Here is a 17,369-nt window from a genome sequence, read left to right as displayed (position 1 = left end):
GTCTCGCGCTCGGCTGAGCTGCAAATCAGAGTGTTTACAAGCCCACACCAACACGCGCATCAATTAAGACGCCATCGATTCTCCCGCCGGGGACGGCGCAATATTGCCCAAATCTTCCCTTTCCGCAGCTCGCCTATTTGGTCTATAATTTTAACCAAGAAAAGTTTTCACGAAGAAGACTTAACATTAGTCAATTTGTAGTAGTTTGTAAAACCCACTGTGTTATTTTGAATTTGAAAAGAGAATGCTATATTTTAGTATTTATGACATTTTCACTGCTTTCTCTTCTTTTAATATTTTATCTAATTGTACTGACATTTTTCAGGTGTCTGTATTAGGCTTGCTGTAAATTTATCTATAAAATATGGAATTATAAATCTCATGATATTGAAGGTTTTGAAATTAAGCAAATGTAATTTCTGCTAAATATAAAGCATTTAAATGACCCAAAACTGCATAAACAAGCGTGTTTTAGGGTAAGTGCAATATTGATTTCTCTGTAGTATATCGGCTTGTTCCAAACAAAAGTACCCCACAACGCGTACGTTTCTCCATCTCTCTCCTTGATTTTTTCTTTCTTTCATTAATAAGTAAATAACGGACGCCCTAAGTATAGATAGCTGACGCTATAGAAGACCTGATCCATCTCGCCTGCAGCACCTCGTTAAATATTCAGTGAAAAATAATGGCATCCAAGACATCACCTATAGTAACATTATTATCGTCATTTCTCAAAATCAGCCGGACTGATAGCTTCGTTTGTCTTTCCCTGGACATAAATCTTCCGCTGTACAGGACTCAGCGAAGAATCCGGAGGGAACTCTCATCTTTAAAACTCCCCTTGCATTAAGTTTCATCAATCCTGCGTCTTAGATGTATTATTATTATTATTATTATTATTATTATTATGAGCGTTTTTGATGATGCTATAACTTTTTTATATTTTATATTTTGAATGTGTTCAGAAATCCTTTGAGGTAACATTTAATATTAAGAGGGTTTATATTTCAAATAATTTAAAATGGACACTTAGGAATGTCTGTTATTTTGTATTCTGCTCTATAATCCGGGACGATCTGATTTTTCTTTTTATTTGATAGGCTTCACTGCAACTACCATACATCGCTGTCAAAGAAACACGATAAGGGTGTAACGTGAAAAGCTGCGTTTACTGCTAATAAAAACATTTCGTTGTCTTTAACTGAAAACATAGACTATTCATTTGACAATGCTAAATTCCGTTGACAAAAACCGGAGAGAAAGAAACATAGGTTAAGATCCATCGTACGTTAAGATGCTTAACGGAATTAAGAGTTGTACAAAAATATTAACTGTAATTTACTGTTTCGAGCATTGCATGTTTTGCATTTAAATCCTTTCACCTCGATACACGTCTGTAATACTAAACACGCGGGTATTAACTGCGCCAATGACTGAGCGCGCGGCTTTAAAAAGAGAAAAAAAAAACAGTTAAAAAGCTTTCCAACATCGTTTCGCTTAGGTGGCATATATTCAAACAGTGGAGAAGAAACGCTGCGAGGCACAAGTGCTCGGTAGCGCGCTCCGAGAGAGCGAGGAAGAGAAGAGAAAGGGCGAGCGAGGAACCGAGAGGTGGGGGCGATACCGGAGAGGGACAGTCGGGGAGCGCGAGCACCACCGCCGGCCTATGATGGAACAGGCCACTGACCAATAGAATCCCAGATGGGCTGGGCTCGAGACTTCTCGCTCTTCCATGGGCCCTTAAAGTTTGTTTGTTCGCTGCATGCGGCGTGTGATGAAAACGTGTTACTTATCCCGTTCGGCAATAATCAAACGAATGTGATTTGAGGATATTCGACACATTCTGGGGGCTTCCGACGCTGTTCCGCACGAGACCCATGTAGCCGACCCACTTCTCCGCTCTGGCCGCGAGGAACGAGCGTCTAGGCGCAGGCGGCGAGGTTGCCATCACAAGAACCGACTCCCAACGACTTCAATGCCAATCAGAGACACGGACAGCAAAGCACTCCGAACGGCCGCTATTTGGGGAAAAGGCCACCGTTGCGGGAACATGGATGTTTTGTTACGACCTGTCGGACACTTTTGGTGAACTAAAACTTAAACGGGTGAGAACAGCGATAACTGTTTGACCAGCTAAAAAAAAAAAAGCACACGGTTACACATGGGCAAGAAATTGACATTCCTGTAGTGTGCGAGATAAGCTTTACGCAGCCACCAGCTGCTTGCTAAGAAGGGTTAAACTGCGTCTGAAGGGAGTTGGAAAATCCAGCCTTTCTTCCACACGGATCAACTCATTGGGTGGGAGAAGCCAGAGAGACAAGAGTCCCCAGCAAATCAGCGGCTAATTGATTAAAGAGGCTTCATTTGAATAGGGGCTGGCGAGGTGCCAATCGCCTTTCAAAGAACCCCCGTATGATTAATCGCGAGGCATTATTGATAATCATAACAGGACACATGCGCGGTGGATGGACTCGCTATCCGTAATTTTGGGAAGTTTTTTAAGCAATTTTTCATTCTTTCGAGGCTGATGCGTGAGCCAGCATGTCGCGGAGGAAACAAGCGAAGCCGCAGCATTTGCAGACGGAGGCGCAGCTGGCCTTGCCCGGGCACAATGGTGAGTACGAGGCGCTCCGACGCACGCTTCTCCGCGCTTGTGCGCAGACTAGGGAACCTCACTCCCGACGCCTGAAGCTTCTGAATTGTGCTTACAGGTTCCCTTCGTTGTCCGAGCAGGCTTTCTTTCAGCTTAAAAAAAAAAACCGGTATTACTAATGATGAACGTTATCACGCACACTTAGAGCAGTTCAGCCTCCTTTTTGAACCATTTTAGGGCAACGTTATATAGCAAGTTAAATTATGCGTAACTTTATTCATCGATAATAAATAATACGAATTGGGAGGAAAACTGCCAGTCTTGCTTTAAAAAATTTTTGATCTTCTTTATATTTAAAGATGGTTGGATTTTCGTATTCGGCTTGCTTATGTGCTCAAAAGTCGTGAAGTTCTCTTTGCGAGATAAAATAATACAAGCCTATTACTGACCGTTTTAACCGTTAAGCACTGATAAAGACATTGGCATATTAGTTCGTTGGGATATGGCCCACCAAAGTCGAAGTTGTCCACTGAAGTTTTTTCCTCCTTGTTCACATCCTCCATGCTCCGTTCCGGACTCGCTCGTGTAGGCTAGTATTAACTTAGTGCTATGGGAACCAACAACACTCGCTCTTTTAAAACGACCGTTTTTTCCCAGTCTGGTTTATGATTAAGAAAACAAATTTGCTTGCTTGCTTTTATTTTTTCCTAACGTATTTCAACCACCCAAAGGTCTAAATTTGTCCGCTTACCTTAACATTGCCTTTTAAACGTAAAAACTTTTAAGTTTGAAGTTTTTCTGATTCCAAGGGGCTGTCTGTGTTTTGTCCAGTTAGATTTTAAAAAACACTAAGATTTCACGCAAAACTCTTTTAATCAGACTTTTGGACAAAGTACCCGAATAGAGGTAGGTAGGTGTGTATGTATGTATGTATGTATGTATGTATGTATGTATGTATGTATGTATGTGTATAGATGTAATATATATTTTTTATTTTATTTTCTTACTTTCCCTGACTGTATAGGAGTGTATTTTACAGTGTCATGTATTATATTTACTCTGCACGTTAGTGTTTTCGTTTTATGAATGCTGCCGTTTCCATCTTGATTATGATTTATTCCAGTAATAGTAAAGCGCGTTACTCCTAACGCGGGGCGTCTGGGGGGGGGGGTCAGAAATCCACACACACCCCATGCGCTTCTCAAATTTGCTCGTGCTACTTTTTCTGCAGCACATTAAAATGGTATCTGGTGCGCATGAAATTCTGAATATGAAATTCTGACTGATTAGCTGAGGCGCGTGCACAGTCTAGCCCATCAGGGGAAGACGAGGCGTAACTTCTTATAGTCTGTTTTCAAGTAGCCTAATCAAGAATCAACACGAATAAACGCATGCTACAGACACATGTAGATTGAAGAGATACCACCTAAATGTAGGTTACCTGTAATAACTTTACAAGTTTTTTTTCGTTACTTTTCTTTTTGAAGCAAGTCAAGCGATCGCTTTACAATTGCAAAGATGGCAATTGAACATGGATTCCTAGCCTATCTAAGTTGGTCTAAACTGCGCACTTCAAAGGATGAATAAAGTTAATTTGAGCTATAGAATGCGTTTAAAGCACATTAACATTTCTTCTCTAAAGTGGGCCTATTTATGGCCTGGACGTGCTATCTCGCAGGAGAGTTCCATCTCTCAGCTTTTAGTGTTTGATATCAGGTTTCGTCTTGCTGATTTTGAAAGGAGTCTTTGATGTGATAAGGATTTAGTTTTAGTATCGATACTCGAGTAATTTTCTACACAATTAGGCTTTTTTTTTATTATTCAGTCCATATTGCTTCCAAATGATACGTATGGTAAATGAACAAAAGTTCGTCCCCACGGTAATTTTGTTTTAGGCAGGGCTTAAAAGGTTTTCCCTTGGCCACTGTCATCAGTTATATGGTTTGCTTCAATCTGAAGATAATACTTTTGTCATTTAGAACATGAGCTGGGTAAACCGAAGCAACAGGGCAGCTCCTCCGATGCTACAGTAATGTTTTACCCACGTTTGCCTTATCAAAGCTCCCTTCTGAGAGATTAGTTGATGTTCCTGTTCCTCTCAACTTTATCGCTTTTATCCATACTGATACTTTACATTTTGAAAACCTAAAATCTAAAGTATTTATTTGTGCAGTCCAGTAGCGTTTTTTTTTTCCCTTTCTAGTCAGAGAATATTTAAGCGTTCGTATTTGTTTTTGTTTTTATTTTTTGTTTGTCTGTTTTTTGCTTAATACGCATGCCAGGGATTAGGTTAACGCTACACAGACCTACGATCAGTGTTAGAACCGTAAGAGGGAAATGTTTTATCCTAGGCGTGTTTGACTTTGGCGTGCGAAAAGGTCACAGACGAAGTTTGTGATTTCGGTTACATTTTAAGAAACCGGTAGCATCGTCAAATCGCACAGCAAAGATTTCCATTTAAATTCAAAGAATAACAGCGCTTGTCCTTTATTATCAGATAACTGACCAGGATGTTTGTTTGTGTATGTGTGTGTGTCTATATATTTATATATATATATAATATTATTAGTAATTTCACCAAATACAAACTTGTTGGCTGCTATGAAGTTGTTGTTGTACAATTGCACATTGATTACTTACTAACGTGTTTTTCTGGTCTCTTGCTGTGAAACATGCTCTTTTGAACTGAAGGAAAACTGCGGTCCCGTGTTGCTGTTGTCGAACAGTATTGAGAAACCCTGTTCTTCCCTGAATCTGTGTTCCACATTAGGCCTGAGCTAGACCAGGGAGAGCAGGAGAGACATGGGGAAGGCAGACGAGGGGTCTGTCCCTGTTGGCCCGTCACTGAGGGTGGGATGTGAAGCTGTTTTAACCTTTGCAGGGCTCGCTCTGCGGGGATGTGAAGAGCGCTGAGGTCACGGCATGTCCGTGTGTGCTGCTTCACTGACCCCCAGAGAGCCTGGTCAAAGACAGCATAGCAGGAACTCCTGCTCGGGAGGGGCGAAGGGGTGAATGTATCTGCTTTTACCCTCCCCTTTTAGTCCAGCAAACCTGCTCCCCACCCAGAGAGACATTTGGAGGGAGCCTCCTTATATATACACACACACACATCACACAAGCAAATAGCATTGGACCCCTGCATTCAAAAGGGATTTGAATGCGTGTCATGTGGTGGGGTTTTTTTTGTTGTTTTTTTGTTTGTTTTTTTGGGGGGGGGGTTTTTCCCCCTTCTGTCATTTGTGTAGTGGAAGTTTGGAAGTGACCTTGAGGAGCCAGCCTTGATTTGTAAGTCCCCCCTCACACTCCTTCTGTTTCAACGCATGTCACTGGTGCACTGGCTCAACACGTACTGACCAGTGGAGAAGCGCATTACAGGAACCCCATCTAGTGTTCATAGGGAAGTTTCCAAAAGGCTGAAAGAGTAAGAGGGTGGAGCGTCACCGGGAAGGAGGGAGCGTCAGCAAGAGAGTGAAATGAAGAGGTAGTGTGAGCAATATCTCCTTCTGCGAAGTAGCACGACGCTGAACCACAGAAAACGGAGTAGGAGTGACCATTTTGACCTTTTCTTTATGAGCCACTCTTTTTCTCCTCCTTCCCCCTGTATCACTTTAAAAATACCTTTCACTGACTCTCTGCTGCTTCCTGGGGGTCATGCTTGGCGTGGAGCTCGTGTTTGGTGGAGCAGTGCAGAGTTTTGAGCACGCAAAGGCACAGCTCTGAAGTTGAGTCCTCATCAGAACTAGTGCTCCGTCTCAACTCCACACACTAATCCTCCATCCTGCTGCATGCGCTTCAGGTTTGGCTCCCCTGCAGCTTGCATGCACTGCGGAGATGCACTGCTGCTTCGTAATGCTCCCAGACAGGACTTTGAATGAATGCTTAATTTATTTACAAAACTAGAGGCTGTCTCTACACATGTTTGTTTTTGTTTATATATATATATATATATATATATATATATATATATAATATATTTTATAAAATGCTTGACTGACAGTTTCTGAAAGTACTCACTGAAGTTTGAGAAGCAATATTGGATGTGTTTTAGTTGCCGTGCAAAAGAAATGTTAGGAGTTGTTCTTTAACCATGGTGAATATTTTCTATTAATGCTAAAAAGTGTTTCCCAAACCATCAGTAGTTAAAGCAGATGATTTCTTGATTTTGGGGGGGCTGGCTGTGTGTGTGTGTGTGTGTGTGTGTGTGAGTGAGGTAGATCAGCCTTTAGCAAAGACAAAAACCGCTGTTTCCACAGCAGCTAAAACATTTTAAATATAATATAGCTATAGTATAATATAGCAATTCCTTTTCTTAGAACTATACAGCATGAAGTTTCCCATAAACCTCACTGTTACCTTCACAAAGATCATCACTGTGGCAAAATGCACTTCAGAGGCTTCAGCTGTTTGCTAGTCTTTAAACAAGCTTTTACACTTAGTGCAATTAAAACAGAGAAGTGTTGATGTAACGATCATAAAAAAATGTTGAGATTTTTTTTTAACATTCTAAATTATCTTGAGTTTATCAATTTGCTCATTTATTTCAGATTTTTTTTAGTTTTGTCGTGTTTTGTTGGTTTTTTTTGTTTGTTTTTGTTCTGAATTAGATTTTATTCCTTCATCGCTAGAATGTATACAAAAAGACTAACTCATGTTTTATTTTTTATATATAATGTTAGTTTATAAATATAATAGAAATTCCTTTTTGACCAGCAGTCCTCAGTGTGCCTTTGTGTTTCTTCAGTTAAGATATGTGATTATCTTAAGCAATGCATAGAGATTAACTTGCAGTCTTTACCATAAAGTGTTCTCTGTAATCTCCTCCCCTCCCCCTCAACTAAATTAGACCACTTTTTCCTCCTTAGTCACTCGGGAACCACTGCTGTCATAATATTAAAAACTTTTCATCGTAAAGTTGACTTTTCCCGTCTGTCCGGCACTGCAGCCTTCCGAGGCCCTAGCTTTGGTGTCATGGCAACTTTAGCGTTATCTGATGTTCCAGCGCCGAGAATCGCGGAGGGAGGATAATCCGTGAATTAAAGAGGATCTGTTCTAGAAGCGGGGCTGCCGTGCGGGATCGGCCCTCGCCCCCTCTGCCCCGCTCCGACGCTCCCATGCTGGGGAACAATAGGGAGCCTTCCTGTCTCCCGGCAGGGCCGACACACACTCCTGCAGGGGTTTCATTTGCAAATGAATCCCCACGCTGATGAAAATGTAGAGGGCGAAGCCCCACAATGAAAGGGATTCATAGAAAATTGCAATTTGTAAATCAACTTGTATGTAAAACAGCAAGATTTTTTTTTTTTTTTTTTTTTTTTGGCAGGGTACAAAGGGGAGCAGAGAGAGGGAGAAAGAAAGATGGAGGTCTAGAGAAAAGGCCACAAGCCCAGAGGGGGTTGTGGGAGGGACAGAATAGTATCTCACCACCCCTTTTTTTTTTTTTTTTTTTTTTTTTTTTTTTTTTTTTTTTTTTTTTACAATGCTTCTGTCTTATTTAAAAGAAAATGCCTGAAACTGTTCTACATGTGTGCTGAACGATCGCCACTTTTCCTGCTTACATATGCAGCAAATGTATTATCTGGAATTATAAGCGTAAGTCTCGAGTGAGTGAAAGTTTGTAGGAAAAGTTGGAGTAATGATGTAAAGCACCTTTATTGTCTCGGAGTTTGTATTGCCAAAGTAAAGTGCATTCATATGTAAACAAGGGCTGTTGTTTAAATTGTCCATAACCAAAACATGCTTTATTCTCTGCTTTAAATTAACTTTTTTTTGTAGATACTACGATTTACCAAATTACTATTCATGTGGATTAACAAATAGTGTACGCCTTCCAAGACAATTTTCTGCATGTGTGTTTCTAGATGCTTAGCGCGGTCCATGTTGGTGTCCTTAGCGTTTGCAGCAGGGTGTTCGGAATGCCGAGGGCTCACTTGTTCTTCTCAGGCCCTGATTGCAGGCTGACTGGATACAAATTAGTTTAGTGACAGGGATAACCTGTCCATGAAGCCCACAGTTGGTTGAAAATGAGCAAAGTTGACAGCAAATTGAAAGTCTAATAAGTCCTTCAAATGGTTGATTTTGTGCCTAGTGGACATATGGGCATTGAGGAGTATGAAATATTGGAAATCGATGCCCTTCTATGAAATTTCATTAGGCCTCATTGTCCTTAGTTCATAGTATTTTATGTTTTGATGGATTGTCCGAAGAAAATGATTATCTAAGGTGGTGGGATTGAGAGAATTCAGATGCACATCTTCAAAGATCACTTCACCAATATTTTAAGTGTTATTGATCTTGCTTCATTTTGGTCCTCTTTCCCATAGTTCTGCTGAGGACTACTCCTGTTTCCTCTAATCTGTTTGGATTTTATTGTTCCTTTTTTTTTTAATGGCTGTTTTTTGCGTATCAAGGGGATGCGTGTTAAACTGATTAACAGAAGATTAACAACAAAAGAATCTGAACAGATAAAGCTGCTTCTTCAGCTGCAAAACATTTCTAATCACTAATCCCCTTGTGTGTTTCTCTCTCTCTCTCTCTCTCTCTCTCTCTCTCTCCCTTTCCCCCTCTTTTTCAGGGTACACGGAGCCCAGCTTGGACAACCCCCCTTGCAAGGACTCGGGTGCCCATGTATGTGGCAGATGCTGTGCTGAGTTCTTTGAACTGTCGGATCTTGAACAACACCAGAAGAATTGCACTAAGAATCAATTAGTTCTGATTGTGAATGAGAATCCCGCGTCTCCTTCCGGAACATTCTCTCCCGGCTCCTCTCCCCATAATCCTGATGAGCAGGTGAATGACACGACTAATAACGCAGATCAAGGCGAGTGTGCTGACCTCGTAGACCATAACTCGCTGGATAAGGAGGAAGTCATGGATGTGGACGTGTCGGCGATCTCCGCCGCCCATGACGACGGAAGCAGACTCATGGAGGGAAGCAGACACATGGAGGGAAGCAGCTCCGTCAACGGCAGCGTTGAAGGCTGCCATGGCGGGAGGGGCAATGCTGGGCCGAATCTGGGTAGCTCTGCTCTCCCGGCCTCACTACCTCAGCTTGGAAATCTGACGGAGCTGGGAAACTTTTCCATGATGAACAGCAACGTCATCATCGAAAATCTCCAGAGCACCAAAGTGGCAGTGGCCCAGTTCTCTCAGGAGACAAGATCGGGCGGAGGCCCCAGAGTGGCGGTGCCCGCTCTCATGGAACAGCTTCTTGCCCTGCAACAGCAGCAGGTTCACCAGCTGCAGCTAATAGAACAGATTCGTCACCAGATTCTTTTGCTGGCGTCCCAGGCTCCTGAACTACAGGTGCCAGCCACATCGTCTCCGGGGAATATGGCTTCATCCACCAGTCCACTAACCACGCTCAGCTCGCACCTGTCCCAGCAGTTGGCGGCGGCTGCCGGTCTAGCCCAGAGTCTTGCCAGCCAGTCTGCCAGCATTAGTAGCTTGAAGCAGATGACTAGCACAGCACAGCTACCTCACAGCAACTCCGGCATGGGAGAGTCATCTCAGAGTCTGGGAGCAATTGGGACTGCTGTGGTCAATACTCAAGCATCAGATAAGAGGGCTGGATATCCTGGCACACTGCATTCCCAGCTAAGTAACCCATCGCTAGCAAAGTCATCTACGCCAGCTTTTGGAATCGGAAGCCTACTGAATCCTGTGGCTAACTCGCTTCTACCTCAGCCCCCACCGGGAAACCCCATGTTCTCCAGTGCTCTTCCTAGTGTTGGAACCACAGTCGAGGATCTGAGCTCACTGGCTGCGTTAGCCCAGCAAAGGAAAGGCAAGCCGCCCAATGTCTCTTCCTTTGAGCCCAAGAGCAGCTCAGAAGAGGCATTCTTCAAACACAAGTGCAGGTTTTGTGCCAAGGTGTTTGGGAGCGACAGTGCCTTGCAGATTCACTTGCGTTCACATACGGGAGAGCGGCCATACAAATGCAACATCTGTGGAAACCGCTTCTCGACTCGTGGTAACTTGAAAGTTCACTTCCAGCGTCATAAAGAAAAGTATCCTCACATCCAGATGAACCCATACCCAGTCCCAGAGCATTTGGACAATATTCCAACCAGCACCGGTATTCCCTACGGCATGTCAATGGCACCGGAGAAGCCAGTCACCAGCTGGTTGGATAGCAAGCCTGTCTTATCTACTCTGAGCTCGTCAGTTGGGATGTTGCTCCCCCCAACTATACCAAGCCTGCCCACATTCATCAAGAAGGAGGAAAATCATTCTGTGGCTGTAACGAGCCCTCCCAACTCTGCTAAGAGTGACTCAGGTCCAGTTGAGCTGTCAGTCAAAAGCAGTGATGGCGTGTCAGAAGAAGGCGATGGTGCCTCCTTGCCTACCTCAAATGGGAAAACTGAAGATAGTAGCCAGTCTTCTGGATTCATAGCACATACAAATTCTGTTGGTGAGAGCAAGACTGAGTACACCACCTCCAACAGCCCCCCTATGGCCACCAACCCACTAATGCCCCTGATGTCAGAGCAGTTTAAGGCCAAGTTCCCATTTGGAGGTCTCCTGGATCCTCTGCCAGGCTCAGAAACATCCAAACTGCAGCAGCTCGTGGAGAACATAGACAGGAAGGTGATGGATCCCAATGAATGCGTCATCTGCCATCGCGTTCTGAGCTGCCAGAGCGCTCTGAAAATGCACTATCGCACCCATACGGGAGAACGGCCATTCAAATGCAAAATCTGTGGCCGTGCCTTCACCACTAAGGGTAACCTAAAGACCCACTATAGTGTCCACCGTGCCATTCCACCTCTTAGAGTGCAGCACTCCTGCCCGATCTGCCAGAAGAAGTTCACCAATGCTGTGGTGCTGCAACAGCACATCCGGATGCACATGGGTGGCCAGATCCCCAACACCCCTCTCCCTGACAGCTACCCTGAATCCATGGGCTCTGACACAGGCTCCTTTGATGAGAGAAACCTCGACGATCTTGACAACTTCTCGGACGACAACATGGAGGGATTGGAGGACGGCCCAGACAGCAGCGTTCCAGACACGCCCAAGTCTGCTGACGCATCACAGGATAGCTTCTGTTCTTCACCAATGCCACAGGAGCAGTCCAGCACTGACCAGCAGGATAGGATCTTGCCCCAGGGCATGCTAGAGGATTCACAGTCAAACAGAACTAAAGCAATAGAAAATGGTTCAATGGAAGGCGACCACTTCACTAATGATTCTTCCTCGCTAGGAGGTGACCTCGAGAGCCAAAGTGCAGGAAGTCCAGCTGTCTCTGAATCTACCTCCTCCATGCAAGCTCCGTCACCGTCTAGTTGTGCGCCGCTGCAGCGCAAATCCCCCACTCTGGAGGAGCGCCAGCAGAGGCCGCTGTCACTGGAGCACATAAATGCAGGTCTCATTCATACCCATTCCTCAGGTCTAGGAGCTCTGGACCTAACCTCCATGAACCCTTCTAAAGACCCTCTGGGCATGCTTTTCCCCTTCCGTGAGCGAGGCACCTCCAAGAACACGTCATGCGACATCTGCGGAAAGACGTTTGCCTGTCAGAGTGCCTTGGACATCCACTACCGAAGCCATACCAAAGAAAGACCATTCATTTGCACAGCCTGCAATCGGGGCTTCTCCACCAAGGGCAACTTGAAGCAGCACATGCTGACCCATCAGATGCGAGATCTTCCCTCCCAGCTCTTCGAGCCCAGTGCCAGCCTTGCATCCAGCCCCACGCCTTCCCTTCTCTCTGTGCCCCCAATGATCAAGACCGAGATCAACGGCTTCCTCCACGGCCCTCAACACGACGCGAAAGACCTTCCTTCGAGCCTTGTGACCTCCTCCGCATCCACCTCCCCGGTGCTTTCGTCTGCTCCTCCGAGACGGACCCCCAAACAGCATTACTGCAACACCTGTGGGAAGATGTTCTCTTCTTCCAGCGCCCTGCAGATCCACGAGAGGACCCACACAGGGGAGAAGCCCTTTGCTTGCACCATCTGTGGACGTGCATTCACTACCAAAGGAAATCTGAAGGTGAATTATGCTTGTAATGATGCTATGTGGTGTAGTGCAGTGTTGGCTAACTTGTAACTAAATCTGGTTTGGTGGGTTTTTGTTTGTTTGGGGTTTTTGTTTTTAAACAGTCAGGAAAGTGCTTATATTTTCTCATTGTGTTTCACAAAAGAGGGCTTTATGGATTATAATTGGTGTATTCATTTCCTAGAAATTCTCACTGTTCAAGACAATAGCTTTGTGCAGTAATGAGGGGTAAAGAGAATGAACACCTCGGCTGTGCTGAAATAAAGGTGTACAAGTGGAAAGGTTGAGTCACCCCATTAATATGAATATTGGGCTGAAACTTGAGAGTGTGATTGATGGAGCACAACCAGGAACGCTTCGCTTAACCGGCTTTAACTACAGTTACCAGCGGCAACCACCCCTAGCTGCAGCGTGCTCAGTATTTTTCCAGAGTTTATCTTGTGAAAAACGTAAGATTCCCTTTGATCATGAAGAGAAAAGGCCCCCTCTCAGATAAACAGGAACTGGGGGGCGGGGGGGTGCTTTTATGTGGACATGTGTGATCGCACCAGTTGCCTGTGAAGAATCAGGGAAACCTGACACACAGGAGGCTTAATTTTCAGGAAACAATGTAAATCTCTAACTAGATTCAAATTTCCCCTCCAAATAAATCAGTAATTATAGTGCACTTATTGGGTGTAGAGAGAGAAGCAAAAAAACGTTTTTGTATGCACTTGGATTTCTTAGTTTATTTTGAAGTATTTGAATGGATCTCAATCTTAGTGCATCATTTGATTCTTTAGTAAAGTTTGTACATTAAAGATTTACTAGTCTTTGGAAAGTAAATTTTGTGTTTGTAAAATTAGGCAATGCTAAGGCATATATTTTTTATTTGTTAAAAAAAAAATGTAGTTGTATTTTTTTTTTCCTCTTTTAAAATTGTTTGAGCAGCCTAAAATGCAGACTCAGAAGAATGAAGGAAAAATAGCCTGCAATGTTGTAGAAAAATGCAAATTGGTGTCATGTGTAAGTATGCGGCTGGTAGTTTAAGGACCTTAAATCTCGTATAAGCTGGAATGCCGCCTTATGCGTCTGTTTTACTAAAGGTTATCAGTATGGCACAAATTGCTTATTCCATACTACTGCATCACATGCCTGAAGGGCAAATCAGGGGTACATGTCACATTTCATAGAGGCAAGTGCAATGAGAGGGGACACTGCAATTTTCCCAGGACGTGGTCCTCGAAAGCTTCTATCTGCTGTGAGAGTGGCGGTGTGAGCAATTGTTTAAGATGCATTATTCTCATCCTAACAAATTGACCTTTTAAAAGCTGCCATCAGTGAAGCAATTTTATGCTAACTAATTAGTTCATTTATATATTTTTTATTTTTCAATTGCATCATATTGTGTTCCTTCCTGATTTTAGACCAAATGTGTAAACATTGTTTGTTTGTGTAGGTACACATGGGTACTCACATGTGGAACAGTGCCCCGGCCCGGAGAGGGCGCCGCCTCTCAGTAGATGGCCCCATGGCTTTCTTGGGCACCAACCCAGTGAAGTTCCCCGAGCTCTTCTCGAAGGACTTGTCCAGTAGAGCAGGGAATGGTGACCCAGCAAGTTTCTGGAATCAGTACGCTACTGCCTTCTCTAATGGCCTGGCCATGAAGACCAACGAGATATCTGTGATCCAGAACGGAGGCCTGCCCGCCTCTCTGTCCGGAAGTGTTGGCAACGGCGGCAGCTCTCCCATCGGGGGCCTGACGGGAAACATGGAGAAGCTGCTCGGTTCCGAGCCCAATGCGGCGCTGGCCGGCCTGGAGAAGATGGCCAACACGGACAACGGCTCTCACTTCCGCTTCACCCGCTTCATGGAGGACAACAAGGAGATCGTCACCAACTAGGGGACGCACGGCACTTCTGCGGTACAGGCTGACACATGCAGACACTCGCAGACGTGCTCGCACATGCACAAAAAAAGAACAAGCGCTGGGGGAAAAAGAGAAAAGCGCTCTGGCTTGCCATTCAGACGTTAGTTACGAAGTTTGAAGAGGACTTGCTTTTTTGTACAATGTACATGTTAAAGTTTTACGGAGCTTATTTATTAGTGATTATAACCTTGCTCGAAAAACCAAGTGGATACATTAACAGTTACTTAGTTTTCCTTTTGTTCTCTGTCTTACTGCCAGAATGAAGCTGTGTGACTATGTAAAAGTGCGCCTTTGGAACTTCTGGCTAGATGACTTTTACCTTATTATTAAATTATTTCTCTCTGTAGTACGTATAACAACACTGTTGATGTTTGTGATGCATTAGAGCTTGAATAAGCAAAACAAAAGCCTGTAAATAATGTACAATGACCCGTGCTAGATGGTTTACCAGCCGTGTATTAACTTTTTCCCTGATCCCCATCTAAGGTTTCAAAAATGCCTTCAGGCAGAGGACACACAGGATAGTTCTATTATCGACTTTTATTTAAGTAAAAAATGATAAGAAAAAAAGCATAACTACATCTCAGCTGTTACTTTTAGAAATTAATCTCTCTTTTTTTTAATGTTTGTTATTGTGGTTTTTAAATTCCATTGTTTTAGTTGTATTTCTTTATTTCTTGTTGCTGTCGACTACAAGGCTAAAGAGAGCGTAATTGTTGCATATAAAAAGACCGAGCAAGGTACATGTCCTGGTTTGTAAATGAGAAGCGAGATGAGATGCTTGTGGAAGTCCAATATGAGCTGGGTTTCGACATTGCTGCTACGTTCTAGCATCTTTGTTTGACATCAAATGCAAATCGCGCGTTGATGCGTCCTGTACATACTGTCGGATGCTGGACAACTAACTCCATCACAACAAATGTACATAATCTTGGTCAATAGACAAAGTCCATGTCGGCCAGGGGACAAACGATAGTGTTTTTATAAATATGAATATATATTAGGTTTGCAAACCGTTGGACTGTTACATGCACTTTCTTGGAAAGTTGGAAAATCTTTAAGGGTCCAGTTTCTCTACAGTTTAATACCTACTAACAACTACAATACTGTAATTCTTTATTCTAATAATCAAATACATCTGTTTTCCAAAAGAAACGGTGTGTCGGCGTTTCTCTTCCTCTTTTTTAAATTATTAACAGGGCTGTTGCGTTTCCTCTGATGACTCGACCACACCAGGATTGTCTCGCACTTTTCAAAAGGTTTTGTAGTTGTATTCTCTGCTGAATTAACGGGTGTATATTCTAGAGTTGATGGGCCTGAGCCTTGTTTTCGCCCAGATGGCGTGCCGTGGTACTGCTCTCCACATGTAGGCCGCGTTAACAACGACGCGTCGGACCAAGTCCGTTGGGATGTAAATGCGTTTTACTGAGTTCCGACAGAGCTGGATAGCCTCGGGTCATTTCTAAACACACCGCTGCAAAAGTCAGATTTCAGCTCATCATTCCGGTGGTGGCAGGCCTCCGAATCTTTAATGAAACAATCGATCGGTTTGGGAGCCAGTGTCCGTCTGCATTTGTTTAGATGGATTGATCAGATCTGCCTGTAGTGAAATGGAAAACTTTTTATACCTTTCCTTGTATAGGTTTCTTATGAATAATGGATTTGGAAAAGTTGTTTCCCTTCCTGGCCTGGGGATTAGTGTTGTGCCAACATATAGGCTAGCCAACGACGTGTGAACTCGGCTCTAGGTTAGGCTATAACTTTACTAAAATTACGGGGATAAAATGTTTAATTTTCTGTGAGTGACTGCGAGAAATTTGATCCTAATTGATTCATTGTATTTTTTTTTTTGTCTGCGGGGCTTTATTGCATTACACACAACACAATTACGCTGTAGACCACGATTACACGATACCAGCATAGTTTGCTTTCATTTTAAATGTGACATTATTCACTCGCTGTGCGCATTAACACTCGCCGTTTACCAAGACAAAAGAAGAAAAGCACCATGCGGGGATTTGGTTTCTTTACTTTCATCTGAGGTGGTGATAGATAAATGTATTTATATATATATATATATATATATATATATATATATATATATATAATTTTATTTATATGTATAATTTCTTCTGCTTCTTCTTCTACCTTACCCCCCACCAGCTGCATTTAATTTAACACATCATTGCACTTCCTGCAGGATCTGTTAATCCGAGCCCCGCATCCTCTCCTTTACCCCTCTCTCCTCTCCTCGCCCGTGGCTTTTATAGCTGGCTAAATTCCCCCAATATTTACAAGATCTCGGTGCTAAATGATCTTTGCTGAGGGCCCGGGACTGGCGAATGATCCCCGCCTCGCAGATTGCGATGCTTCTCACAGTCCCATCTGTACGCGCGGTTAACGCTCCGGCGTCTTTATCCCGGAGAGGAATACCTGTATGTCGCTGTGTATGGATTCTGGACACGCAGCTCCACAGGACAAGGTCTGCAGCCTTTCAGCGAATTGTTGAAAGTAAATAAAGCGATCAGATACAGATGCTTGAAGTCGTCTGTTCTCTGTTTTCCAACCTCAGAGTTGCGGTTTTATATTTTATTTTGTATGCAATGATTTTTGTTGGCGGTGTCCGATGATTATCATCGTTATTATTATTACGACTACTACATACTGAACATCCAGTCTCACATGCAATCTCACAAACCATATATATAATGGACTTGCAAAATGTGGATCAGTTCTATAAAGTTTCCACATTATGTTGAAATTAAATCATTTAATATCAGTGCTCAGCCTGCGACTGTTTTGTTTAGTTTTTTTTGTTTTTGTTTTGTTTTGTTTTTTGGGGTTTTTTTTGCTTTTTTTCTGGTAAGC

General features: G+C 43.3%; 1 protein-coding gene across 1 annotated transcript; it reads left to right on the top strand.

Moving 5' to 3' along the window:
• The first annotated feature begins 1,175 nt into the window (after window positions 1–1,175).
• Window positions 1,176–15,656, top strand: sall1a (spalt-like transcription factor 1a). The gene is made up of 3 exons (XM_081706401.1): window positions 1,176–2,614; window positions 9,165–12,586; window positions 14,031–15,656. Exons 1-3 carry the CDS (start codon window positions 2,542–2,544, stop codon window positions 14,472–14,474), a joined length of 3,939 nt encoding a protein of 1,312 aa, XP_081562527.1. The 5' UTR covers window positions 1,176–2,541; the 3' UTR covers window positions 14,475–15,656.
• The last annotated feature ends 1,713 nt before the right edge of the window (window positions 15,657–17,369 follow it).

The sequence above is a fragment of the Electrophorus electricus genome, chromosome 23 (genome assembly GCF_041902795.1).
Source record: "Electrophorus electricus isolate QZ-2024a chromosome 23, ASM4190279v1, whole genome shotgun sequence".
Classification (NCBI taxonomy): Eukaryota; Metazoa; Chordata; class Actinopteri; order Gymnotiformes; family Gymnotidae; genus Electrophorus; species Electrophorus electricus.
This window is presented reverse-complemented; position numbering and strand designations above follow the sequence as displayed.

What these genes read in the sequence shown, in the direction of transcription:
- sall1a (XM_081706401.1), top strand. Translation starts at nt 2,542, where the DNA reads ATGTCGCGGAGGAAACAAGCGAAGCCGCAGCATTTGCAGACGGAGGCG. An exon ending in GGCCTTGCCCGGGCACAATG is followed by an intron (nt 2,615 to 9,164) that starts GTGAGTACGAGG and finishes CCTCTTTTTCAG; the next exon opens with GGTACACGGAGCCCAGCTTG. An exon ending in CTACCAAAGGAAATCTGAAG is followed by an intron (nt 12,587 to 14,030) that starts GTGAATTATGCT and finishes TTGTTTGTGTAG; the next exon opens with GTACACATGGGTACTCACAT.